At 42.5% G+C, this 27,156-nt stretch overlaps 1 protein-coding gene across 4 annotated transcripts in view; it reads left to right on the top strand.

The window, feature by feature from the left end:
* Positions 1–27,156, top strand: part of col16a1 (collagen, type XVI, alpha 1) — a 134,643-nt gene that overhangs the window by 38,935 nt on the left and 68,552 nt on the right. For 3 of the 4 annotated variants that reach the window (XM_074612783.1, XM_074612784.1, XM_074612780.1), the window contains exons 1-2: positions 16,932–17,071; positions 26,682–26,812. In XM_074612783.1, the coding sequence (XP_074468884.1) occupies positions 26,737–26,812 (76 nt within the window). In that variant the 5' untranslated portion in view covers positions 16,932–17,071; positions 26,682–26,736. Of the gene's footprint in view, positions 1–16,931; positions 17,072–26,681; positions 26,813–27,156 lie in introns of those variants that run through there. The other variant, XM_074612782.1, reaches the window with a different exon arrangement.

Here is a 27,156-nt window from a genome sequence, read left to right as displayed (position 1 = left end):
CGAGCTACGCACACACTGAAAAAACACTGTGTCCTTGTTGAGGCGAGCGTCTGTTCACCGCAGACCCTGCGAAGACTTCGTGTTGGAAATATCACCTGTCGACCTCGCTGCAGCAAAGGGCTGGGCTGAGGCTGGCTTCCCCACAGCGGAGTCTAGCTAATCTAAACTAATTGCGAGGACCACTGATGCATATGAAAGAGAGAGAGAGGACGTGAGAGAGAGCACACAGACAGATGCCAAATGAAAGGCACTATCCTGCTGCTGCTGCTGCTACTGGCCTACACCTTGATGAAAGACAGATAAATTGAATCCACATTCTGCAATACTCGATGTGTTTCAACAAGATGGGGAATGATGATGCATGTTTACAACTGGAAAAAAGAGTGTATAAATACATCTGTCTACACTGGTCGTGTAATATCTCTCGTTTCACTTGTGCATTACTCATGCAACTATAACCTGAAGCATCTTTTTGGCTTTGGAGTTTGTTTTTGTTCCAACTTGCGAGTGTAACCTGATTTTGTATTGGGCTGTGAGCACAGTCAAAACGCTGCCGAGCACACACAGGTACTATGATTGAACTCATGGTGTGTAGACATTGACGTGGGATTATAGCTGTTGCTACTGTTTTGCTGCTGATGTAATGTGACACATTTTAATTTTTGGTATAATTTTCCAAACCATCGATGTTCTTGAGATGCAGTGAAAAACACAAGCTAAAAGATGCATTACGGACTCCCAGATTGAGTTCCTAGAGTCCCAAATTGATCTCATGGGAAGGCGTATAAATAGCATGACATTGTAAGGACGTTCTCTGTGTTATGAGAATGGCTTTTTGCGTGCCATTTCACGCCACTGGGTTAAAGGTGTGATACAGCTTTTAGCCACGTTGTTGCCGTGAAACGGACAGTTTATGTTTAGGCAACAACACATCTAGAAAAGAAGAAAAACATCATGGTTGGGCTTAATAAAGGTGTGTAAACTAAGTCCCGCCCTGCCTCCCGTAACCTGTCTTTCTTGCTTTTTATTCTGCGTCACTAGCTCTGAGCATATTGTATTCGTGGGGATGCGCTTACATTGCCGTCAGTACAGACTATATGGCTTAAAATGACACGGCAAAAGCAAAAAACGGTGTTGTTATTGCACACAAAATTACTCAAAAATGTCTGTCATTCATACGCCATTTGGTGAGGCCAGGTTAAGAGTCCCGTGGTTTGGGAGTGTTTGTATTGTTTGTTGACGAAGCCTGTGCAGTAGGTTTAAGGAAAACTCGAGTTGGCACCATAGACTGTATATAAGAAGTGGACATAGTCACCATGACGTCACCCATTGTTGTGGACTGCTGTTTTGAAGCCTCAAGTTCGACATTTTGGTCATCGCCATGTTGTTTTTTTGCAACCAGAAGTGACACGAGAGGGTGGAGCTAAGTACAATCGAATGCTGAATACGACATTTTTAGGCCCTGCTTTATGGTTTATCTGACCATAATTTACTAAATGAACATCATGTTGTATTGAAGAAGACCTGAAACTAGCGATCGAGACCATAAACTCACCTACTGAGGTAGTAAATCAAGTGAGAAGTAGGGTAATTTTCTCATAGACTTCTCTACAATCAGATTTTTTGCAACAAGAGGAGTCGCCCCCTGCTGGCTATTAGAAAGAATGCAAGATTAAGGCACTTCAGTATTGGCTTCACTTTTCAGACCCGGAGTTGCATACTGGATGACACTATTATTGTCTCCACTAAGTTGACATTAGCAATAAGATGATGGGTTAAAAAAATGCTGAGGTCACTAGATCTTCTCATTCTCCAAGGGACAGTTTTGCTCACTGGGGCCCAAACTCCAGTCCTCCCCATTCATCCAACATTTAGAAGATGCATTACGCGTGATATCCACAATCTGTTGAGAAGCTATAGGTAATTGAAATCAACCCTGCCATGTCTTAGCAGCACGAGTGCACTTGTCCAAGATCCAGAATAGATTAGAAGATCAGAGATACAGATAGGGGCTCGCCAGATAAATGTATAAATTAACTCTTGCCACACAGGGTTGATATTTCGAGGGATTAGGTAAAGGGGGGCTAATCATAGATATTTGTGTTTTTCCTCCAAAATATCTTTAATCAAACTCTAAAAGCCTAAGGCAAAGGCAGCATGGTACCTCAGCTCCCCTGCCCTGAAGGCTCCCCTTCTCGGTGTCAGTTATGAAAAATAAGAATGAATTTTGGACATTATTGTAAAATAAAAGGAAAGGAGAGAAAATGTAGCTTGCTAGTCTGTCTAACCCACTTTCAAATCCTGTCTGTTATGCTCTGACACACAGCGGTCTGACAGAAAATGAAAAGACATGGCAACATAAGATATGGCAACGCACAGTTTGCTTTTCTGACAACAGCAAAGCAGCTAAATACATAACTGACAAGTAGCTTACTTTGATGCAGTTTAGCCTACTTCTGAACCCATTTACTAAATACACACAAGTCATTTACATTACCTAAACATGAAATAATGTTTGTTGTATTGCCACTTTTCTTTTCATTGCAGGTTTTTAATCTTTTTCTTTAGTGTCATAGTTTGGAAATTTATCTTTAAAGAATAGAAATTCTCTACAAATTGTTAAGCTTAACCCAGGGTCCCTGTACAATAGACGGTTATAGTGGGTAACCAGCTCGATTTTAACACAGTAACACAGTGAATTTCAGCTTCTTCCTTCTGGGTGGAGGTTTATAATCCCATAGTCTGACTCTCCTGATGTAAACGATTGGTATTGGTTGCTTATTTAAACCTAAATTCTCCTCCCCTTCCGCTATCTGCGCTATGTATATTTGCAAGGGCACTGTCGCTGCTTGCTGGGCTTAACGCCGCCCAAGACGATTGTGATTAGTTTAAAGAAGTACAAACAAGCCAGAGCGTTTTTTTCCTCCCCCATACCATAATATAATATATGATGATGTGTGGAGCCAGACCTTTCTTTAGCGCTGATACACAGCTGTGGAGATACATCTGGCAATGCGACACTAATAGTCCCAAAGTGTAAAACAAAGCGGTATAAAAAACGCTTTGTTCCAGCAGCCATCACTCAGCTGAACAAGTCGAAGCAACATTGCCCAGATCCTATAGAAGCAACGCTTATTTATTAATTTATTATTTCTATTTCAGTTGAGTTTTAGTGATTATTGGATGCTGAAGTACTTTTATCATGTCTGTCTATTGTCTGTGTTTGTAGATCTCCCCCCTCTTAGTCGATTAGTCAACTAATCGGTTGTTTCGGTCTTAGTCGACTAATATTTCTTTAGTTGATTAGTAATTTTTTATGCTTTTTCATGCTGAATGTCTTATTATAAGAAACGTATGCGCTCTCTGAAATTACATGGGATTGGCCAAGTTCTCCCGTCACACAGATAGATGTTTTTAAAGCCTGAAAACAGAGCAATGAGGAGATGCAGAAGTCTAGTTTTCTCTCAGAGCACTTGAACTACAATATGCTTAAATGTTAATATGGAATTTTTGCCCAATGATTCCTGCTTACTGCAGGTTTAATACAGAAGACAGAGAAAGGTGATTGAGATTGAGAGCCTGTGTAACATGGTGACAAAAGAGAGATGTGATGTTTCTCTTCTTGAAGACTTGAGGCTTGTGCATAGTTTGTATCAGCCTGGTTCTATTGTAACATGTGCACAGCACATTGCATTTGGCTTTCTTTACACTGCAGTCATCGAATTGCATGGACAAAATATACAGTCATCCTGAAAGAGGGCAGCCGTACCCCCTCCTGTTTGTGTACCCATCACTGTCCGACTCAAGCTTTCGCCCTTTGTGCAGGATCCATCATTAGGGTGGGGAAATTAGGTGAACCTGCAGCCATCTGATGCTTTGCATCGGTAGACCTGCTGATAACATGCTCCAAAAACAAACCTGTTATAATGATCTCTCAAAATGTTGGAAGTTTTATTGTGTGCCGAAGCTAATCAGCCATGGATGTGGTGGATTGCTGTTGAGATAACGAGCCTGGAAGGGACAGCATGGGGGCCACCGTCTGAGCCCTATGTTAATGAGCCAACGCTTTCATTAAACCTGCCACCATTGGCTGTCAGAAGTTTCCCGAACTCCTGGTGTGTTTCGTTTACCTGGCGGACAGTTCGATTAGCCTAAAAGCCTCCGACTCGGGGGCTGATTTACATTTCCACTGTCTGGTTTTTGGGGCTTTAGACCAGGATGAAACCTCTCAGATGTACAGTAGGTAATTGTGGTTCTAAATCTTCCCACCTTGAGGATCCAAACACTCCTCAATAGCAACTTTTGTTGTAGACATTCAAGCAGAGTTTGCGGCCCCTATAGGGTTAACTGAGCATATTAGAACAGACACAGACAGCACTGAGGTTGCAGCTGAGATACACAACGCTGATATTGATTTGATTATAAACACCCTGTGGTTGAGCATGCTCAGCGTGAAGCATGCTGATATTGATTCAGGCAGACACTTGCTGTGGTATGTGTTTAATATGTGCTTTATGACCTGCTTAATTAGCTACAGATGCACTGGAAGACATGCAGATGCAGCTCCATCCTCTCTATATTGCCTTGTAAAACTCCTTGCTGCTGCTGGTGCAAGTCAGCGTGTGCTTTTGCATGCTAAGGTATGTGGTATTTGTGTGTTCTGGACGTGCACTTCAGCCAGGATAAACCATCTGAGCTGATAAACAGAGAGAAAAGTCTTGGGTGATGCTAAATGGTAATATGTATTCCAGGTGTGTCTCTGTAATCTCTTAAAGTGCAGTTTTGCATTTGAAAGCAGATTGCATGCCCATGCAGCCCCTGGGCAATTAGGAGGCAAGTGTCAACAGTCGACCTTGGCCAAGTCTTAATGCTCCTTTGGCCGTCGCCAGCCCTTGAACTAAAGACATCACTTCCTGAGGCCTCAGAGACAGCAAAGTGAAGAGGGCTTTTTTCTTTTTTTTTTTGCAGAGCTGCTTGGCTCCCTTCGCAACTTCTGCAATAATAAATAGATTAACTTCAAGTACTGATGGAAGGCAATGCACCTCAGAGGAACGTTTTTTTGCCCCTGTGACAAGGTACCGGCAAAGGTATTAATGATAATGATCCTGAAACTGAAGTATTCTGTTTCGGTTGAATCAGAACTAAATGGAACCTCACATGCTGTCCAACCTGCTGGATGGAGAAACGGTAGCATAACAAAGGTGCAGTTCCAACAGAAATATTACAGCTATACTGACAAAAAGCATCTTCTTTTAATATAAACTAATCTAACAAAATTCTCATCGGCCTTAGCTGTGGGCCGTTAAGTGCAAATGTTAGCATGCTAAAACACGAAACTAAGATAGTACACATGGTAAATATTATATCTGCTAAACATCAGCATTTTAGCATCGTCATTTGAGCATTGTGCCATGGTAGCATTAGCATTTAGTTCAAAGTACTGCTGTGACTTATTCTGTGTTCCATTTGAACTGGGAAGTTGGAAAACTCAACTAAAACGCCCCCCTGAGGTCGGATTTCCGACTCGGAAAGTGGACAAACCTCAAAGAACGTATATTGCCAAGAAGTGAAAGTCAATTATTCGTTCCGTTTGGTGCCGAGCAGCAAAGCCACACTTCCGCCATTTTGGACTGAAAGCGACTATACCGGACGACAGTAAAACACCTGCCTAAAAAGTGTCGTACGAAAGTACAACAAAATGATTTCTATTCTATTGTCATATTCTACCGAAATGGCCTGTGTTAAACAATAAAATATAAGCATTTTCAGTCCAAAATGGCAGCAGTGGCTCAAAAAAAAACACAGGAGTTTCATCTCTTTGCTTCTATACTCTTTGCGAACCTCAACCACCCCTGACCTCAAATCCAAGATGGCTGCTCCATGCATCAACATTAAAAACGCTATCGTAAATACTGTTTATTAGCACTTCTGTCTTACTTGTGTCTCATTGAATCAGCTGTACACACATTACTGTCCAATTTCTGTCTGTGAACATGTTGCTACGGTGTTTGTATGCCCAAAATACCGGCGTAATGCGTTGTTATCAACTAGTATTGCAACACAACAAAGGCTAACCTGGCTGGAGCAAACCCCATTAAATTTTCCGACTTCTTGTATATACATGAATATGGTCAACTTGGGTGTGACGTCACTCCCAGCTCCGACCTCCGATTTCCAAGGTAAATGGAACGCAGCCTAAGTACAACCTCACAGAGCTGCTAGCATGCAAGTCGTGGGCTGTTTTCGAAACCGCATACTATACTAGTAGTACGTACTGATTTGGCCAAAATGTAGTATGTAGTATGCAGTATGCGAACAAAAGCAAAATCTCCAGTATGCCAGAAATACCCGGATGACGTACTGATTTGGAAAAATTCTCCAGTATGCATCGGACCAGTCTATCTCGCCTACTGTATCCCACAATGCAAAGCGCCGGAACAGCACAGGCTACGGGTATAAAAACAAGCAGCCAAAAGCTGCTCTTTTTTTAAGTTTTTTGTAGCCATTTCAACACTAAATTCACTTCTGAACGTTTTTGAGGCGAGAAATCAACTGTGTAGATTATTAATATCGGCAGTTTTACGAAGTTAGATGGCGAATCGAACATTTGTTCCACCGTTGTCGGAGTTTAGAAGCTCCACAGAACACCGTGACAGCCAGCGAGCGCCTGCCCGGGTCGCTGCCAGCAAGCCGGGTAGTCACGCTCAGAGACCGCTATGAGCTGCTGGAGCTCTCTAGAGACCGGTCTGTAGACGAGAGGCTTTGATTTCCTTGTTGACGGATAGTTTGTTTAAATATCACAACACAGATGTCCATTATAAATTAACAGGAACCTGTGTTTATTTGCCTTTTTTCGAGTTAAAAAGCTCCACAATCACCCGCGGGCGTAGCTCGCTGGAGAGCCGGCCAGTGACGCTCACAGAGCGGCTGCAGAGCAGCAGAGTGGCGAGAGAAGATGAGAGGAGAGGAAGAGGAGAGAGAAGAGGAGAGGAGAGGGAAAGAGCAGCTTCTGACGGGGCAGAGAGGTTCCTGATGAGACAACATGTCTCTAATATCTGGAGGGAGATCAGTCCTTTTGCTGTAACTGAAAAAGCAGTTTGAGTAAAGTAAACGTTGTGGATGAATGTTTTATATTTCCCGTCTCTCCTCGTTGATGATCCTGTTTGTCGGACTTCTTTATGAGCTGTCAGAATAAATAGTTTAAACCTGCAGTATCTTATAAAGTAAACAAGCACAACATAAACAACAAAATCAAAGTTGTATTTTTTGATAATATTGTAATAGTGGTACAAGTTAGTTTTTTTGTCCTGTGCTTTAAGAGCTGGTTTGAAGGCTTAAGCCTCATCTAGCATACTGCTAAATACATCACTTTAACTGTCACATACTGCATACTACTGAGGAACGCAGTATACAGTATGTACTGTATACTGCATACTGCGCTCCTCAGTAGTATGCGGTTTCGAAAACAGCCTTAGTCTTGTTTTAGTTTGACTGGCATAGAAAGGAAATGATAACTTTGTGATTCTGGGTGAATGTAACTGAATACAAATGGATTGTTACCGGAATGGAAATAGTTGTCTAATCACATTTTATCAAGGAATATTGGTGTGTATTCTTTTAGCTGTAGTGGCAATTATCATATTTCAGGAATATGAACAAGCTAATAAGCACTCGGTATGCGTGTGTCTCGGTGTGTGTTAAAGCACAGTGTTGACACAGTGTTGTGGAGACTCAGGTAGAGGCTTGTTGGCTTAGCGGGATGCACAAGTGTGGTCAAGTACAAATTTGAATGGGATACCATGATGTGAACATCAGGAATGATGAAACAAATTACATTATTTCCACACACACATATACAGTACATATCCTTTTACATGTAGAAACAGCATGAAAGAGCTGCACATGTGGATTAAATAGAGGAAATGACACGGGGGCAAGCAGTGTTTCTGATTTAGTTTAGGAGAGTCTGAACAAGATCTGTGTTTAATGTGGAAAATACATTTGGCATGCTGCGAGACTCAAGTTAATTATATGCAGCGTGTTTGGGAAAAGCTGGCAGGAATAAAATCCTTCTCTTTCAAGAAGTCCTGGAAGCAGCGAGCTCTTATAAACTTCTGAATAACGTGGCCTGCTGATCATGTGACCACACATGCTTCCTGGCTCCGGGTGAGAGGAGTATACACCAACTCTTTCCAGACTCCAATGGAAAACTACTGCTGCTGCAAGCTACTGTATTTCCTCCACAACTTTGTGGTCTCTCTCCCTCTTTGTGTCTCTTTGTATCTCTACCCCCCTCCTTCTTATTTGCCTGTGTCAGCATATTCCACAGACCCATCTCCCCACCCCTTTCTCTGCCTGTCGGACCTTTCTTCTGGATGGAAAGACTGAGAAGGAGAGGGAGGGAAACGATGTTGGAATATGTGTCAGTTGGCCAAATAGGGTCCACATGCTTGTCGTCATGATGCAGGATGTGGCACACATAATCTACTCCCTCTTCGTGTCTTTTTTCTTTCTCAAACCTCCCCATCTCCCTCAGTAACCATCTTTCGCTCTTTTCTTTATGGATCCCATTCCTTCTCTTTATTGTGCTCTATTTTGTGCTTCCCCTCCGATGTCACGACGGGCAAATTAGACTTTAGTAATGTATTACGGCGTGTCGCTCCCCGTCTTAAATCCGAAGTGCGGTACTCGGTGTGTGGAGATGTTGTAACTTAAGTTGCCAGTTTTGCTGCAGCAGTGGGAGTCTGACTTTATTCTATGGCTTATTGCAGCAATAACGCAGACCAGCAAACTGAGGAGCCCTACACACACACACACACACACACACACTGTTTTATTCATGCTAAGCTGAAGCGTCGGTTACATTATCAGTCAACAAGAGCCGGTGTTGGGTATTAAGCCAATTTACTGGTATACACCAGTGTGCCGAGGCTTTTAATGACTATCAAAACAGGAGTGCTTCGCGCTAATTCAGCGCCGTGTGCTCGGCTGTGTTTTGTGCGACTGCCCGTCTATATAAGCATGTGTGGCTATCTCTTTCCTCATTGATTGACTGATTTATATCGGCACTCATGCTTGAAATAGAATCCACTCCTCTGTCTGCAGTGAAGATGCAGGGACTCGCCGAGTGTATCTGTGTGTGTGTGTGTGTGTGTGTGTGTGTCAGATTTTCAGCATTGCATGCGTAAAGGTTCACTGACTGCAACTCTAAGGTGAATGCAAAAAAAAACAAAAACTCTTTCTTTCCTCACCGACCAAGCTAAACCTAACCAACACCCACCCACCCATCCCGTCCATTCCCTTCTCTTTCAGTGCTCCCTTGCTCCCCCATCCCTCATCCTCTTAGGGGAGCACGGGAGCATGCAGTGGAAATAACAGAGCCAATAAAGACACTGCCAGAATCCATCCACTCCCTGCGCCTCACACAGTTGCTGAGGGAGAGAAAGAGTGTTGGGGTTGTTGGAAAGGGGAATAAGGAAGTGGGGGGAAAGAGAGAAAAGTCCAACATGTCTACAGCTATGGGTGAAGGAGCTGGCGGAGGAGAGGATGCAGGAGGCGTGGGCTTGGGAGAAGATGAATGAGGGAGGATGGAGGAGGAGGAGGGCAGGGTAGAATGAAGATGGAGGGACTTGGATAGCGGGATGATAATTCTGGGAGGGAGCATGTGCGCACAAATATGAACCCCCACCCCTCTCTTGATACCGCTTCCTTACCCAGGGGTACCTGTGCCGGTCCTGGAGTACCCCCTGGAGGGCTTTTGCAACAGGTGCAATCCTTTCCAGTCTCACACCACTTGAGACTTTTATGTCTATTTGCAACCAGTGGGCAACCTCCAGGTCTGAAAAATGAAGCCAATGAGGAAGTGCCTTAAATTTGCATTCTATCTAATAGCCAGCAGGGGGCGACTCCTCTGGTTGCAAAAAGAAGTCTGATTGTATAGAAGTCTATGAGAAAATGACCCTACTTCTCACTTGATTTATTACCTCAGGAAAACATTGTAAACATGAGTTTATGGTCTCAATTGCTAGTTTTAAGTCTTCTTCAATACAGCATGATGTTCATTTAGTAAATGATGGTCCCATTTAGAGTAAAATAGATGATAAAGCAGGGTATGATTTAGGGCGTGGTAACCTTGCGATTGACAGGTCGCTACCATGGCGTTGTCTGCATTTTGTCTTGGAACTTTAATAATAAAATAATAATAATAATACATTTTTATTTGGTGGCGCCTTTAAAGGACACCCAGGGACACCTTACAAAGATCACATAAATAATGGAACAGATAAAAAACAGCCAAACACGACGAAAAACACCATCAAAGCAAACATAACAAAAGACATTTAGGCAGACACGTATGGTGGTTGTAGGTGAGCAGAAGTTTTTTTTATAGCCAATCCGGTATTGAACAGGGAGCCAATGTAGTTGGATGAGAATGGGGGTGATGTGGTTGTAGGATTTGGTGCTGGTTGGTGATGATCCGGGCAGCAGAGTTCTGAATGATTGGAAGTCTGTTGAGCAGTTTGGTGGGATGGCCAGAGAGAACAGCGTTGCAACGGTCGATTTGGGATGTGACAAATGCATGGACCAAGACTTTTCAGTGCTGGATTGAGACAGGGATGGGCAGAGTCTGAAAAATATTGCGTATAGGTGGAAGAAAGCAGTCCTGGTAATGTTTTTTTTTTATGTGAGGTGCAAAGGAGAGGATGCTATCTAGAGTGACAACAAGGCTCTTGACATCTTGGACTTCTGGTTGCAAATGCCAAGACGGCGATGGCCAAAATCCCGAACTCAAGGCTTCAAAACTTTAGTCCACAAAACAAATGGATGACATCATTGTGACTACGCCCATTTCTTAAACAGTCTTTTGTTAGCAACAGAAAGCTCCTCAGTTGTAATCAGACTGCATTGCCCTTCTGCTCATTTTGAATTATAAGAGAACATAAATTGAGAAGACCTACTTAATTTGTGAAAGTGGTGTCCAAATATGGAGCAGGTGCATTAAAAAAGAAGGACAGAGCAGAGTTAAAGTTGAACAGAAGGTGAGGTGAGACTTAGGGTACGGACAGAATAATGCCGGTTGGAGCGAGGGCCTCGCATCTCGTAAATCATGGAGCGTTTTCAGACCACCATACGATGCCGGTTGACTAAGTCATTGATCCTACTTTTCAGAGACGGTCCCCCGCCGAGAGCTGGAACCCGGCCAAACCCACCAACCTTGCACAGTATGTGTGATTGTAATGGATCACACCGTCACATACATGCGCACACACATATGCACAATACAGTCTGTGAAACTTGGACCAGTCTAAACCAGGCCACATTCAGAAGCCTTGTCAATTTGTTTAACAACGGCGCAGACTGATTTGGGATGAGGCCAATTTCGTTGCATCCCGCGTCTTCCCCCCCGCCCCCAAGGCTCTGAATTTTTACGATGATATCTCAGTCGACGATCCTTCACGGCAATCTTTTACTTTGTTTTATTGTTTTTCATTTCCCTTTTTTTTTATGATGAAGCATTTATGATCATGTCTCTCAGGGTTGTCATCACAATTTAGTCCCACCAGGCGAGGATATGAATGGCTCATATGCATGGGAACTGGAGCATTTACATCAATTCTCATTGAAACTGCAGTCGCATGCCGCTGCGTGGCCTGATTTTCTTGTACGCGGAGAGAGGAGCTGTGAAGAATTGGAAGAGAAGACAAATCTGTTACCCGTATGTACCTCTCAGGAGGCCTCTGAAACGGCATCCTTTCATGTATAATACAGACCTTCAAAATAATTGCCTCTTTCTTGTCAATCCTTTCTCTCTTTTTTTTTCTCCCTCTCACACGCGCACAAACACTCACAGCACCTTTGAAGGAAAGGTTTAGTAATTATTATATGCAATTTTATCTTCATTGGCAAGTTTTGAACAAAAGAGCAGCAAACTTTGGCGGAGAGATTTATCTCCACTTCCTAATCGATGACATTTATCGATGCCGACAAAGTGACTCCGGGAAATAGCTACAAGTGGATTATGATCAAAGACTGTTTGTTAAACAGCAAAGACGAAGTGTCCCCGAGACGGTGTTTGTGTGTGAAGGGGACATATTATTTTGCAATGAGTGTCTATCTCCATAGAGATGCATTCAAGGGGCTTTTTCTTTTTTGGGAGATGGAAAGATGATGCATCTTATCCTTTCATTCTACAGGATTGAACCTTTAAAGGGGATAGTTTGGGTGTTTTTAAGTGGAGATGTATGAGGTACCTATCCACAGTAGGTGAATTACTTACAGTAGATGACGGTCGATGTGCCCCCAGCATGGGAGACTGGAGTACCGGCACCGAAGCAAAGCAATACAGTGCTGTGGACGGGGACGGCAGAAAAAACACGGGGAGAACATGCAAACTCCACACAGAGAGGGCCCCAAGCCGGGTTTTTAAACCTGCAACCCTCTTGCCATGAGGCGACGGTGCTAACCACTGCACCACGTGACGTCTCAGCTGCCAATCATGCTGTGTGAATTGTGAGAGCATTTTTTTCCCTTAGCGTTTTATTTCTTTGTTTTACAGTTTTCATTGTGTATTGTGAGGTAAATCAAAAAGGTACAAGCTTTGTGTTCTTGCCATGGGATTTTAATTGTTTGTGTTTCAGAATGTATTTTTTTCTTTTGTACAAGAACAACAAGTGAAGCAACAATGGTGGTCAAAATGAAGATCCAAGGACACCTCTATATTGAAAACAAAATGAACTACATGGCTTACAAAAACACAGAACTGAGACATTTATTATTATTTTTTTCAACAAAATTGCCAAGTTAGGAGATTAATTTGTCTATTTGCTCTTGTCTTTTCTGCTCCTCTCTTCCTGGTCTTCCAGCTCCCTTTGCCTTTCCATTTATTGGTCTGTGTATTCCCGAAGAATATCCAGTGTTTCACTGGGTCGTCTTTTTTTAACTTGACTGGATGAGGCAGTTGCAGATGGTGATACCACTGGTATCATACCAATGGTTCTGGAGGAGCTCTGGCTGAGTGTTTAGCTGTGTAGGGGTCAGTACAGTCTGGTTATGAGGTTGTTTGGTTGCATGCTGTTTGTTTCCCATGGCACTGTGCATGGCAGGAAAGAATTTCCAGCTGTTGCTTCTCCACCCTCTGTTCCCATGCCAGTTTTTGGAAGAATGAGATCCGGTTTAAACAAAGCAATTAAAAAGAACAAAAGAACAAATTATGAGCAACCTCTATTTAACACCAGTGACATTCAGCAACCACCCCAATTGAACTTTTAAGTGTGAAAGGGCCAGAGTCGCCAAGCATACATTGAACAGGATATCTGTTGTTTTACCCTGTATCTCTCTTTTTAAGGTTCTTCCATTTCTTTTTGGCTCACTCGACCATTTAGCCTCATTTCATTGAGCATTTTTCTGAGAAGAATCCACAATATTCCACAATAAATCAGGATGTAATTCTGCAGAAATGGCTCTTTAATTTTCTTGCGATATGCATAATGAAACATGTGCCACTAAGTCGTTTCAGCATAATCCGTCATTACCGCACTCGCTCACATAAAGCTCGCAGCTAAGGAATGCCTCACACCTGTAGAAAGGTAGTCACATTCATCACGCAAGTTGATGGATCTTAGTGTCTGCTCATCTGTCCCTGCACATAGAAAGATGGAAATCCCATGCAGGCTTTTTGTCCGTGATTAAACAAAATTATATTAATACCTTTCTATACAACATACTGTATGGGCTACACACATTCAAATACAGAAATGTTTGTACAAATAAATTGGGTATTACTTCACGTAACTTTTGAATACAGTAATTGTTTTACACATTCATAATAAGTTTGTTTTGTCTTTTTAGTCGAGAATTGGAAAAACTACATCTGTACCCCAAGTGGACTCTCTTGAAGTCTGCATAAGGTACTTTTGAGGCTCCTTGTGGACTGGATGAATTGTGGATTTAGACAGCCCTCAGCACTTGCAGACTTCCTGGGAATGTGCCCGCAAAGTCTGCAAGTGTGATGAGGTCTGGACATTTTGGAATCAGCCTAAGAGTCTACAGCCACGCTGTACTTGCAGTAGGCACAATGGTGCTGTGAGCTAAATGCTACCACATTCACAATGACATGGACAGTTTGGTAGTTTTGCAATTATTAAATCAAAACCAAAGTATTGCACAAATTAAAATGTTTACCTAATGATAGTGTTACATAAAAAGTGTTCTCTGTACAATATTCAGAGCATTAATATAGCAGCAAACAACTATTTGCTATGTAAAGATATAGAGGAGTAATGTCTACCTGAGCAGAGAATGATGTCACTCTCCCTCTGTGCGTGTTGTAATCTGAGTTTCTCTATGCTTTATTTACATAGCCGGGCCGACCACGCTCATACGGTGGTTACAGCTGATAACTCCATCTGACGGTGTACGTTTAAGTGTAGCACCCATCCTCCAGTTCCCCCTCAGGTAAACAATGTTAGCTCTGTCAGCAATGTTGCCATTGTTTGCACTGTTAGCACTGTAGGCTGCAACCCACTGGCTCAGCCGTCTCCATGTTGTGAGCCGGTAGGAGGCAATAGAAATGCTCTGAATTTCAGATTTAGCATCTTTAAGAGGTCACTAAACTTATTACAATTTATGCTGCGGCGACATGAATTGTCTGTTTCATGGCAATCTATCCAATAGTTGTTGAGACATTTAACTCAGAAACCCAAATATCAACCTCATGATGGCACCTGAGGGAAAACTCGTATCCCTCCGCCCGCAGCCGGAGAGAGCAGGAAGACACCGGCAACCGGTCGGTAACGAGACGGTAACGTTTCTCTCTGCGGAGAGGTTTCCCAAGACACGGGAAACCTCTGTTGGTCTGGAGGAGCTGCAGCATTTATTTCTGCACAAACGTCCACTGTACATTCACTAGATATTCTCAGAGCTAAACTAACTCTTCTGCAGTGTGGAGTGAGCGCGCGTTCACGTCTAGAGGTGGAGCGAGTACGCGAGAACGAGCGCTGCTGTCTGAATGAAGGCGAGCAGGCAGAGGAAACGAGACAGCGGCCACACGAGAGCGGGCAGATGCAAGCGCGCATGTGTGCCGACCCGCTACATTTATACGCTTAGAAAGTTACAAACAGTCCCTTTAACAGAATTTTGTGCCAATCCATCAAGAACATTTTTAGATATTTCACTGCAAGTGAAAACGTTGACTGCTAGTGGTGCTCAGGGAAATGTCATAGGGTAATCAAAATAATTGGGTGTTATCCTCTGGCCACCATGTATGTCTGTACACATTTCTAAAGAAAGGCAAATTACATTCAAGTTCCTTAAATTCAAAATACAAAAAAAAACAAATCAAGATTCAAATCTGACACCAAAGTTCAGCATAAAAAAATCCACCTTGAACATCCTGTCTGCCAAGAATAAGAAACTAACTCATGTCTTATCGGGTAACCATATAATATACCCATATAATCCAAGAAAGAAACGCTGAGTGAGTGGAAAACCCAGACATTTTCTGTCAGAATTTGTGAGCCAGGAAATAAAATAAAATATTTTTTGAATATTCACTTCACATGACCTACTGGAAATTTCAAAGAGGCTAATTCAAACCACGTACATTCAGATTGATGTTTTTTTAAAGGAAACTATTTAATTGCTATTCAGTGGTATTTACATTTTTGACATTAAACATTCAGCAGTGGTACATTTCAGAAGTTCAGTTGCTCATAAAATGATTACCGCCTTTCTTTGCTTCCTTCATTGTGCCACCAGTGCATAATGAAGACACTTGCGAGCACACACACACTCTTGTCCAGATGTCCTTCAGGCAGTGGTCAAATTACTGTTTCCACCAATGTTGTTTGTTCAAGAAGGTCACATCCCGGTAAACATGTAGTTCAGAGGTTGCAGCATTGCTAGACAGCTGGAAAAGTCATTGATGGAGCGTAAACATCTTGTTCCTCTCAGGTTTTGCTAGAATTCACTGAGTTGTTGTCGAGCCTACTCTCTTACTATGCCGTTTGAACTTTTTTCCTTTTTCTGAGCTAGAGGTTAAAACTAATGAGAAAGTGAAAGATAATGACTCGGTGGAGACGTTGACCTCTGAACAGAGGACAGAAATAAATATCTTGGAAGATGTGAGCACTCCTCAGCACCTATTCAGCCACAACAGAGGGGGGGAGGCGCACATAAATCACATGCAAAGTGATATTTATTCGCCTCCTGAACTATTTACTTACTGACAATAAAGGTGGAATTTATGTGGCTATTAAGACAAGTGTTTCTGAATGGTCAGGGGGCTGCAACCGAGGCCACTTTATGGATTGGATGCAATAAAAACCCAGTGATAAAACAATATGGAAGCCGCGGACCTGGCCGTCAATCAAAGGGAAGTATGATAAGCAAGTTCATTAATTTTAATGGAATAAACTCTTCTCGATAATGCGTCAGCCGTCGCTGCTCGTTAATCGTATTTCTTGTCTTAATACAGTCGTGTAACCCGGACAGAAAGGAAGGCTCTCCGTACCCTCCAGTAGGCCATGAATCAAACAGGGAGGATGAGGAGGTGAGGGTGGTGGTGAAGGTGGGGGATGGAGGGTAAAGAGAGGGGAAGGGGCCTGGGAGAGAGATTAGAGAGGTGCCCCAGGCTCATTTTCCAGCACTGTGGACAAGGGGGATGTCGCCACACGTTTCACTGAGGGATCTCCCATAGAGAGAGAGAGAGAGAGAGGGGGATGTTGGAAAGAGACAGGAAGAGAGATAGGCAAGGGGGAAGAGATTGAGACTGAGAGGAAAAAAAGTAAGGAGAAACCGAGGCAGAGAGAAAAGCAAAGGGGGAGTAGAAGAGAGATTTGGGATTTGGATCGTGCAGCAGTGGGAGAGAGAGAGGGGAGGGGAAAAGTTGGACACGGACAATCCTGCAGTAACTTTTTTTTCTTCTTTTCTTTTCTCCGTGGAAGAAGTCAAGGGGACAAAAGGCACACTGGATTACATTTGAATTGCATTAGAGAGATTCCCCTGGATACATACAGGCATTTATTTCCGGATTAATCTGGTCACAAATTTGTGGATTTATCAATAGTTGAAGGTATGGCTTTTTGTGGACTTTTTATGGACGTGTTGGTTGATGCTTGAAGTGTGTAGAAGCGATGTAAGTTTTTAAAGAAACATCGCAGTAAGAGTGCAGTTGGTAAAGTGATGCAGTGGAACTTTATTCTGAAACTTTGGGAGCAGTAGTTTCATATTGCAACAGGCTTAATAAATACAGTAGGCAACATCACTTGGGAATATTATATATGCGTATTCAGTGGTGGACTGTAGCCAAATACTTTTACTCAAGGAGAATTTTGAGGTACTTGTATTTTACTTGAGTATTTCCATTTGCTGCTACTTTACACTCCTATTCCACTAAATTTTTTAAGCCAATATTATACTTTTTACTCCAACTTTACATCTGATGATGATATTTTGTTATGATTAAGGTATCCAGCTGCATATAAAGTAGCTGAAATGAGCTCCACCTTTACCAGCTCCAATATTTGTGACGTCACATGAATGCATCACTAATAATTATAATGCATAATGAGTTAATTTGGTACTGTAGTATAGTCTGTTGTTAATACTTATGTACTTTTACCTAAGTAAGATTTTGAATGAAGGACTTTTACTTGTAAAGTATTCTTTTACACTGTAGTATTGCTACTTTTACTTGTACTTTACTTGAGTATTTCCATTTTCTGCTACTTTATACTTCTACTCCACTACATTTTTGAAGCCAAAATTGCACCTTTTACTCCACTACTATTATTATTAATTAGTTAGTTAGCATTAGTATTACTAGTTACTTTGCAGATTAAGATTATTAATACAAAATAAAACTACTAAATGATGATGTATTATTATGGAGTAAGCTATCTAGCAACATATAAAGTAACTGAAATTAGCTCCACCTTTACCAATCTCACCAAAAAGAAGTTTATTCAAGTGTGCTATTAGTATACTTCTTTTAAACCTAAAATAAGAGAGTATACTTTCAGTTTACTTTTTATGTACTTAACAGAGATATACTTAACAAGCATATACATAAGTTTACTTGGCTCATACTGACAAGTATACAGAAAAGTCTAAGTATACTTAACTTATCATCCTACGTGTACTTAATCTTTTGATCGAGATATACTTGAGGAAAGTATAATTAAGTATTCTTGAAAGTGTGCTGCAATATTAGTGATGATCACTAATTATAATGCACAATGAGTACTTTTACTTTTGGCACCATAGTATATTTTGATGAAGTAAGATTTTGAATGAAGGTATTTTACTTGTAACAGTATTTTTTACACTGATTCTTCCACCATTGAGTGTATTATACAGCAGATGACACATACCTCAAACTCCCTGTAAAGTCACTATTGAGCACCTTCCCTATGGGATTAGTGATGCTAAAGAAAAGTCATGAATTTAGGAGATAAAATATCATGAAATATAGTTTTCTCCCAGTGGGGATCATTAAAGTTACATAGTCCTGGTACAAGCTAGAATTGTTGTATTTCTTTTTTAGATCTTGCGAGAAACTTTGAAACCACAACTAGTTGGTATAGCTACTGGCAAAAGTGATGCTGATTTTCCCTTCATGCCCAAGCCAGGCCTTAATACTACACATCATGGGCTGACTTGTTACTGTAAATCCCTGTGGCTTGCATCCAAACCCCCTGTGGTACGGAAAAGCCTCTGAGCAGCAGCAGCACCGTGTTTGGATCTGCTGCATGCATATCATTTGGGCTAAGTAATGTCTGAGCATAGCACTGCACTGCACTGATTTGAGACCGCAGTGTCCAGTATCTAACTTCTTTCTTCTACCTGTGGGAAAAAAAGGAAAAGTGCTGAGCTTGAATGCCACAGTCGCATCTGTTTCTCTCATTACTCAGCCATCCCATGTTTGCGGGCTTTTTGCATCCTGTCTGTGGACACATCTTGAAAGTTTTTGAGTATCCCCCCTCAGCAACATGTGGAACAACTCAGTGTTGCACGTATTTATTTCACCAGAGAGCTGCCTCTTGAGAGAAAATACGATTTATTTTCTCTGATCAGGGGTGTCAATCTCTCCACTGGTACCTCTTCACCTTCGGTAAACAACAGATATCTTTTTGCTGAACGTTGTTTCAACCAAAACATAATCTAAAAAAGCTTGGAAACCATTGCAGTATCTCCAGGGACGCTAACAGGGTTCTACTCCCTCTTCAGACCCCGGGGAATGCATCCCTGTTAACAATACAAATTGGTGTCCTTGAATTTTACCAAGAGTTTGCTCACTTAACCTGCTGCAGGCTGCACACGCAGTGTTTAGCTGTGGGCTATGCAGTATACTGTATGTTTCATTTACTGCTGTGCAATGTTCCTGCAGCTAATTGTACCACCCACTTGACTCTTTGCTTATTCAGGTCAGCAGTGAAGTAATCATTAAGCAGAAATGGTCAGACTTCAGCAGGTCATCTGCCCGCTGAAGGTTGACCCAACCATAGCATGGGCTCGAGGCCAACCGGTTCATGCCGTCAGAGAAGGCGTCACTTTAAATCATTACTTTTGTAAGCGGACCAAAAGTGTCCGTGGCAGTGGAACTTTGTGGCAACCCTGAGTATTCAACACTCCCTCCATTTGTTCCCAATCTGCAACTGTGCTGGCCTGTTTCTCATTCACAAATATTCAAGCAACGGCCCTGAACACAGCCCAGTATGTAAGACTAGTAAAAACTTGCCTCAGTCTCCCTTGAGTGTCATGCAGCTTTGGATATTGCCTTGGCTAGCTTGCCAGTTTCTATCGCTCCCGGTCTGTGGATATCTGGAGTGTCTATCAAAAGCCTCGGGTCATCTTTAGTTACTTTTTATTCACTCCAAGTTCCCCGTTGTAACAGGCCTGCAATGCACTCCCAGGTTTTGGCCCGAAACACATCCGAAGAGTTTACGTGTACATGTTGTTGTGTTCAGGATGACATATCGGAATTACAGTAAAGAGGATTTTCTGACTGTCAAAACACGTTCAACAGAAATGCTCCGATACTTCCCATCTGTCAAAAAGAACTCCGGGCGTGCCAGAAAAGATGGCAGCGTATTGACTGATGTCAACATCCATCTCCTTTCTCTTTGCATGGCAGCGTCAGTCTGTCGGTCCACCACTTTAGTCCAGACAGAACATCTCGACGGCTATTTGATGGATTGCCATGAAACCTTATACAGATGTTCATGGCCCCCAGAGGATGAATCCTAATGACTTTGGCGATCCCTTAACTTTTCCTACAGCGCCATCTGCAGATCAAAGTCCTGACTTATCCTGTGAAATATCTCAACATCTGCTTGATGGATCGGCACAAAATTTGGCACAGACATGCATGGTTCCCAGAGGATGAGTCAACTGACTTAAGTGATCCTCTGACTTTTCCTCTAGCACCACCATGAGGTCCACATTCATGGTTTTGAGTGAAATGTCTCAACAAAATTTGAAAGAAACATTCATGTTCCCGCCAGGATTAATTGTTATTGTAAACTTTGGTGATCTCCTGACTTTTGGCCTAGTGGTATCATCTGGTTAAAATTTCAATCTTTCCACTACTTTAGTTTATGACCAAATACCTGCAAAAATCAAGACATTCCCATCAGCATCAGCTGTACTTTGTGCTAAGTTCTAATTAAACGTACACTAAACTTTATTACATTCATCATATACATAAAGGTGCATACATGAAATGTGACCTCTGCATTTAACAAATCATAAGCATTGTGACGAATGAGGAAAAAGTACCAAGCAATAATAGATTTTAACAGGTCAAAGATAAGCACAGTTCATAGTATATTTGTGTAGGTATATAGAGCCTATATTGGATACCCTTTTCCTGCCTTTTAGTAAGAGATGTTGTGAATGAGGAAATGGAGTGATTTAATATGACATTTGTGCTTTGCAGTGAGCTGCTGTAAAGCTCCCAGGGTGAACTTGGGGTTCAATTTCTTGCTCATGAACACTACGACATGCAGACAGTAGGAGTCAGGGATCAAACTGCCAACCTTGAGGTTAAAGGACGACCACTCTACCCACTGAGCTACAGCCGCCCCCGTTAGAAATTAGCTGATTAGCTGTAATTGCTAAAATTAAGATCGTGAACATGGTAAACATTATACCTGCTTAACATCAGCATGTTAGCATTGTAATTTTTAGCATGCTGGTCAAAGCATCGCTGTGCTTAAAGCCTTGATCGTACTCCATGATGGACATGGACAGCTCTGGACTTGCACATGGACAGTGGACACGCATGGGCAAGTGCTTCTATACATACTGCAATCGGAGATATGCGCAAATATGCACTAGACAACATGATGGCAACCTCATGACAGAAAGAAGAGCTAATTTGTTGGTTGTGTTGGGTCAAATAAAGACAAACTAGAATAGGACCAAGGACAGTTACATACATTCAATGCAGTTGGCGCGCTTGTAGTGCAGACAGTTCGGTAAAATGTTGGGCTGTACGCGAACGTCCCTGCACTGACCCTCCCAGACTTGGACAGGTGACGTAATTTCAGCCCGTTCTCATTCCCAGAGCGTGAATTACCGATGCTTTGTCACGTCCATCGGCGTGTGATACCAAGTCACATTTTCACTTTACAAACGTAGTCATTTACAGCCCAACCATGTTATTATTTCCTAAACCTAATTAAGAGGGTTTGTTGCCCTAAACCTAAGCAAATGTTTTTGTTTGATTCACAACGTAAAGCACGTGTTTACTGCGACCGAAAAGTTACCCCAAGGGGGTCTGACAAAGCGTCAGTATGTGACGAGTTGGGATGAGAACGTGTTGGTAATTTACATCACGCTCGTGGCCATGCGAAAACCATAAGTTCTGCCTCATAGACTCGCTAGCATGACTGTAGACTTCTATTCTACTATTTTTGTGGTCGCAGGGCTGTAGACAGTCCAACAATCATTTCAATTCTTTCACAACAAGAGTCAACCCTACTCGCAACTAAATCTTAAGAGTTGATTTTTTTTTTTGCATTTTGCAAACAACAGCAATTGACTTTACGAATGCCTTCTTGGATGCTTGCTTCTGCTTACTCTAGTGCATGGTGTAACAATGGCCTGTGTCACTTTGTTTTGTGCCTATATTCATAAATATCTTTCTACCTATATGTCTGTCTGACAGACTCCTTGTTCTGTTTCTGTGACCACATCTTTGTATCGCTGCCCCTTTTGTCTTCTGTGGCACACATGCTGTGCTGTATATGTTTTTGTATGTCAATGTATGCATTTACGTCTATTACGGCTGTGTATTGGCAAGAATCTGGCGATATGATACATATGATACAGGGGTTATGATTCAATATATTGCGATACTGTAAAAAGTTTAGGCTACTTTTTTTAATGCAATCAGAACGATAGGATCGGCATTTGCATTTATCACAAAGGAAGTATACCTTTGCAAATGAAAAATAGCATTGACTGAGTTAATCTCTGCATATTAATTAAAAATAAATAGTGTTTTTGAGAATTGTAACACTATCACAAAGCAATATTGTGATACTCAATATTTTCTTACGCCCCTAAGGTCTACCTGTCAAATGCAGGGCTTCTGTTGTATGGCTGCATTCCAGTCAACTTTTAGTGGACTTATCTACACATCCTCTGCTGAGAGAGGATTTTCTCTGGAGGATTCATTCAGGGTCACAACCCCACAGTGAGATCCGCCTGACGCCCAAACCAGACTGTGTGTGTTTGTATGCGTGAGACAGAGCTGTGTAGATTGGAAACAGATACCCTGTGAGCGAGCTGTCCATCAATCTTCTTGCTACAGAATGCTGGGAGAGACAGCTGGAAAGGCAGTGAACCCTCAAATATTACACGACCGACACATTTATGCTGGGCTCTCCCATTTAAACAGATGGAAAGTAGTCTAAACAGTGGGCTGGTGGTTCACTGTTATTTAATCATCCGTGTCTGGGTGGCTAATAAGCAATTCTCTTGTCGGGCCATAGAGAGGACATGTTTCATTTAACTCTGTCAGAGTGTGTTCATCTAAACAGGCTTGTGTTGGTGCTGTTGCTCCATCTGTAAGCGGTGGCAACAATGATGAAATGTGTGACAGCAAAATGAGCACAACTTACCTCCATTGTTGTATCAGTGCCTCTTTTTGTTCATGTATTCAAGCAATAAAAAAGTACTGGAACTGGTAGCTGTGCTGGAAATGGAAATAGGTAATAGGTCTGGACCTAGAACCATAACGTCAAAGTTGAAATGATGAGGCCTGTGTTGTGATTGTTGATTTTGGTCACCACGTCTGTCCGCCAGCGCTTGTCTTCAGGCTTTTAGCGCTGGAATACTTTCAAATCTGTCATTGTTTTCCTTCCTGTATTGGCTTCGTACTCAGTGACCCGATCACTCGCAAGCCCGCTTACTGGGCTCGCGGCCAGTCCAGCGGCCAAGCCCAGTGGCCTAACCCCCCGTACTGCCTTTATCTGCTGTGGCCAGCTCGGTGGCCCGTGAAGCTGCAGATGGAGCTCAGAGAGAGAGAAGAAGAAAGAGACACATCCATAGCAACACATATATTAGGAAGCCTATTAAATAGTTTTGGATTGTGGCCAGATAATAATAGCAATGAGCTGTAACTTTTCCCTCAGCGTGTGTTCTCTGGACTGTGATGCATTATGTATTATGTTCTGTGTGAACTTTTTTATTATTGTGATCATGTGGCATGAAGCCTGTAATAATGGCTGCAGCTTTAGAGTGCTCAAACTCAGCCGTCTCAAGCTTTGATTAACCTTCCAGCCATTCAGCTGCAGGGAAAACTTTTATTCTATAACAAGACTCTGTCAAAATGGTATGGTCAGTCTGTGAATTTGTGGTTAAATTGTTACACAAATAGTCAGTGGTCATGTCTATAATGTTAAAGCAGCAGTTGGAAGAATTGGTGCAAATATAAAACGGTCACTATATCCTGAAAGTAGTGCATGAGACAGGTAATCTGAAAGAAATCATGTGCCTCTGTGTCCTCCGGTGCTCCTAATGGCATCTCCAAGATTTCACAGACCGGAGGAAATCAACCAATCAGAGCCGAGCTGGAGCCTGCCGTCTCTGAGCAGCTGCCAATCACACGCAATTAGTTAATATACTGTGACAGTAATGTCTATTTCTCACCTCAAATATTTTCAGAAACATCTTGTAGTGTAGGGATTAGCTGTAGAATGAGAAAGTTTGTGACCCGGCAGCCATGTTGAGATAAGTTGAAGAAACACCAAGCACCGCCCACCATCCGGAGCACAGCCAATAGGAACGCTCTCTCTCTCTGAAATGACCTGTGATTGGCCAAAGTCTCCCGTCAGATTTTTTAAAGCCTGAAAACAGAGCCATGAGGACATGCAGAAGTCTAGTATTCTCTCAGAGCACTTGAATTACAATATGCTGAAAGCTTATTATGGAATTTGTGCCCAATGATGCCAAAAATATTCTGCCTGCTTTAGGTTTAAATCCAGCGGTACACTGGGGGATGCGCTGCTCCATTCAACTGGCCGTTCAAGTGAATGCACAGGATTGGTTCCTGGTTCTGTGCTTGCTGTTTCAAACAGAAAACAACATGGCGGCCTGCTCGTAAACTTTTTTGTTATTCCGTCTAAACAATCCACCAAAATCTACTTCTGAAAACATTTTAAGCAAAAAATAAGCTATGCCACTGCTGAATCTCGTTTCATTTTAGAAATAGATCGCGTAGTTTGACAGCCTAATCCAACTTTCGTGAGCCGGACACGTCGCGCTGGATGGGCTCATTTGCATAAAGGACTGTTCCCCTGCCTTTACATTTTGAAAGAGCAACAGCCAATGAGGAAACTCCAACACTCAGCTGACCAATCGTGTGACTTCTGCCCTCTGCGGTTCAGCCAAGTCCCAGGAAGTGCGCCGGTCGACGTTCCGGACTTTCGTAGTGGCCAAACGGTAGTACTGCAACTTCCGTGTCCGTCACGTGATGCCGTTGAGCCCCAAAAAATACTTTTTCCCATAGACTTACATTGGGAAAGAGACGTCTGTGACTCAGCGGATCATTTTTTTTGAGGTGAATAAACTTCCCAGTACGAACACTCTAATAGCCCTTATTTAAAAGTTAAGTTTTTAAAGTTGTAAAATGCACTAATAGCTGAATCCAGAGTTATTTCCCTTCCTCCGTTCATGTGAGTGAGACCCAAACCGTGACGTTGGGACTCCGTGACTGAGTCATGTGACTAAGTGGACGCTACTGCGTATGTCCCAGTTGCCCATGGTCCGCCAAGATACGGGTACTTTTCCAGACGGAAGTCGAGCCATTTAGGCTTCATGCGCCAATGAGCAACTCTCATAGGAATGATTGGGGCCCCGCCCCCAACGCTGTATCTAGTTCTTTTAAAACATCCATGGGTTCAGCCAAGAAGTTATCCATGTTGTCAACAGTTAAATTGTGCCACGGGCATGGCTATAAAGTGTCTTGCAGAAAATGGTAACCTGGCTTTTTAAGAATGGAAGAAAAACAAGGGAAGCAACCACACCTTGAGTCAGCAGTAACCCCCAAAATTGAATACACAATTCACAATGTGGAGCATGTCAAGCTGTCCTTGTTATTTCACAACATAATTTGAAACACTGTCCTCCACCACATTGACTGTTAGCAGCAAGCTGCAGGCAGGCAGTCAGGTCAGGCTAGATGGTATTCACACAGTGTCCTCTACTGGGCAGGAGCGCCACATTGTGCACCCCCGGGGGAGCATGGGGGTCATTTCTCCTGGCAGACGGGACAGGTGTGTGTACAGAGACACAGTCTGCTCACCCTGCCTGCCTTCAGGGCCCCGCTGTACCTGTAAACACCGCAGAGTTATGGGGTCCTCACACATGCTGAGGGCAAGTCCAGGTCAGCCGGGATGTGTTTATCCGAGTCAGAGTGGGCGGTGTTGGATGTGTTTATGTGCGTGCATTCTTGTGTGTGTTTGTGAATAAGGGGTTGTAGTAAAGGAGAGGAGCTGCGGAGACTGAATATAATGATTATTTAGACGTGGCACGTATTGTAATCTGTGCATGTGTGTGTGTGTGTGCTTGTTGTTGAGCCACGTGGAAGCATCTGGTGCAACACAACCACGGCTCCAGTGGAATAGTCTCCAGATGTGTTTGTGTGTTTTGGCCACACTGTGTGTTTGCCGCGGGACCAACCAGGCCTGCATGCAAATCATTTTACTTTCATGTGTGCGATTTGCTTTGTTGTCTTTGGTATTTGTTTGCAGCAGCATGTGTACATTCGTTCTGACTTTTAGAATTCTTTCCTAGATATGGTCGCATCATGTGTGCACGCAATTAAGTTCACTCAGACATTCATGTGCGTGTGTGTGTGTGTGTGTAGCAGCTGCCCAGTCAAAGGCCAACCAGATGGACAGGATAATGACTATGATCAGACTTTATAGAGTTACACTCCTTAATGAGGGACATTCTGGTTAATTCATATGCCACTAACAAAGCCTGCATCATACCACATAATTAACACATCAACTGTGACTGACTCATAAATATACATGGATGTCTATTAAGGAGTCAAGCATAATGCGCAGCTGTCAGCAGAGCGAGCAGACTGGGTGGCGTTCGGACAGAAAATGTAGGAAGTATTTGACTTTTTTGACTTTCTCTTTTTCTGTTTGTTCATCCATCAGCTGGTGATCCGAGGTGAGGTGAGGTGAGGTGAGGCGTTTTCGGCGGAGTGAAACCATGTGGCTTCTCTGCTCCGCTCTGACTCTGCTGGCACTCAGCTTTGGATCATGTGACACGCTGACATCAGAGCAAGGTGAGTTTCCTTTTCCCTGCTGGAGTTTTTGAAAATGGAAACTCCAGTAGTGGTTAAATGCATAATAAAAAATGTGAACTTCAGAATAAAAGACATGCTTTAACATATGGAATAGTTAAACATACGCTCATTTGCTTTCTTGCCAAGAGATATGTGAGAAGATGGATACCACTCTCATATCCGTCCTTTAAATATAAGGATATCAACATTTTCCTCAGACCTATTATGAAATTACAAAGAAAAACAATATACGACTAATATTGCAATATATTAACTTATTATGCACCAAAAAATTGACTTTAATGGCCTCCGCCATTTCTGACAATGTTAAACGCGTCACAACT

Source organism: Sebastes fasciatus, chromosome 17, assembly GCF_043250625.1.
Source record: "Sebastes fasciatus isolate fSebFas1 chromosome 17, fSebFas1.pri, whole genome shotgun sequence".
Classification (NCBI taxonomy): domain Eukaryota; kingdom Metazoa; phylum Chordata; class Actinopteri; order Perciformes; family Sebastidae; genus Sebastes; species Sebastes fasciatus.
Note: the sequence above shows the minus strand (reverse complement) of the source record. Positions and strands in the feature narration are given on the sequence as shown.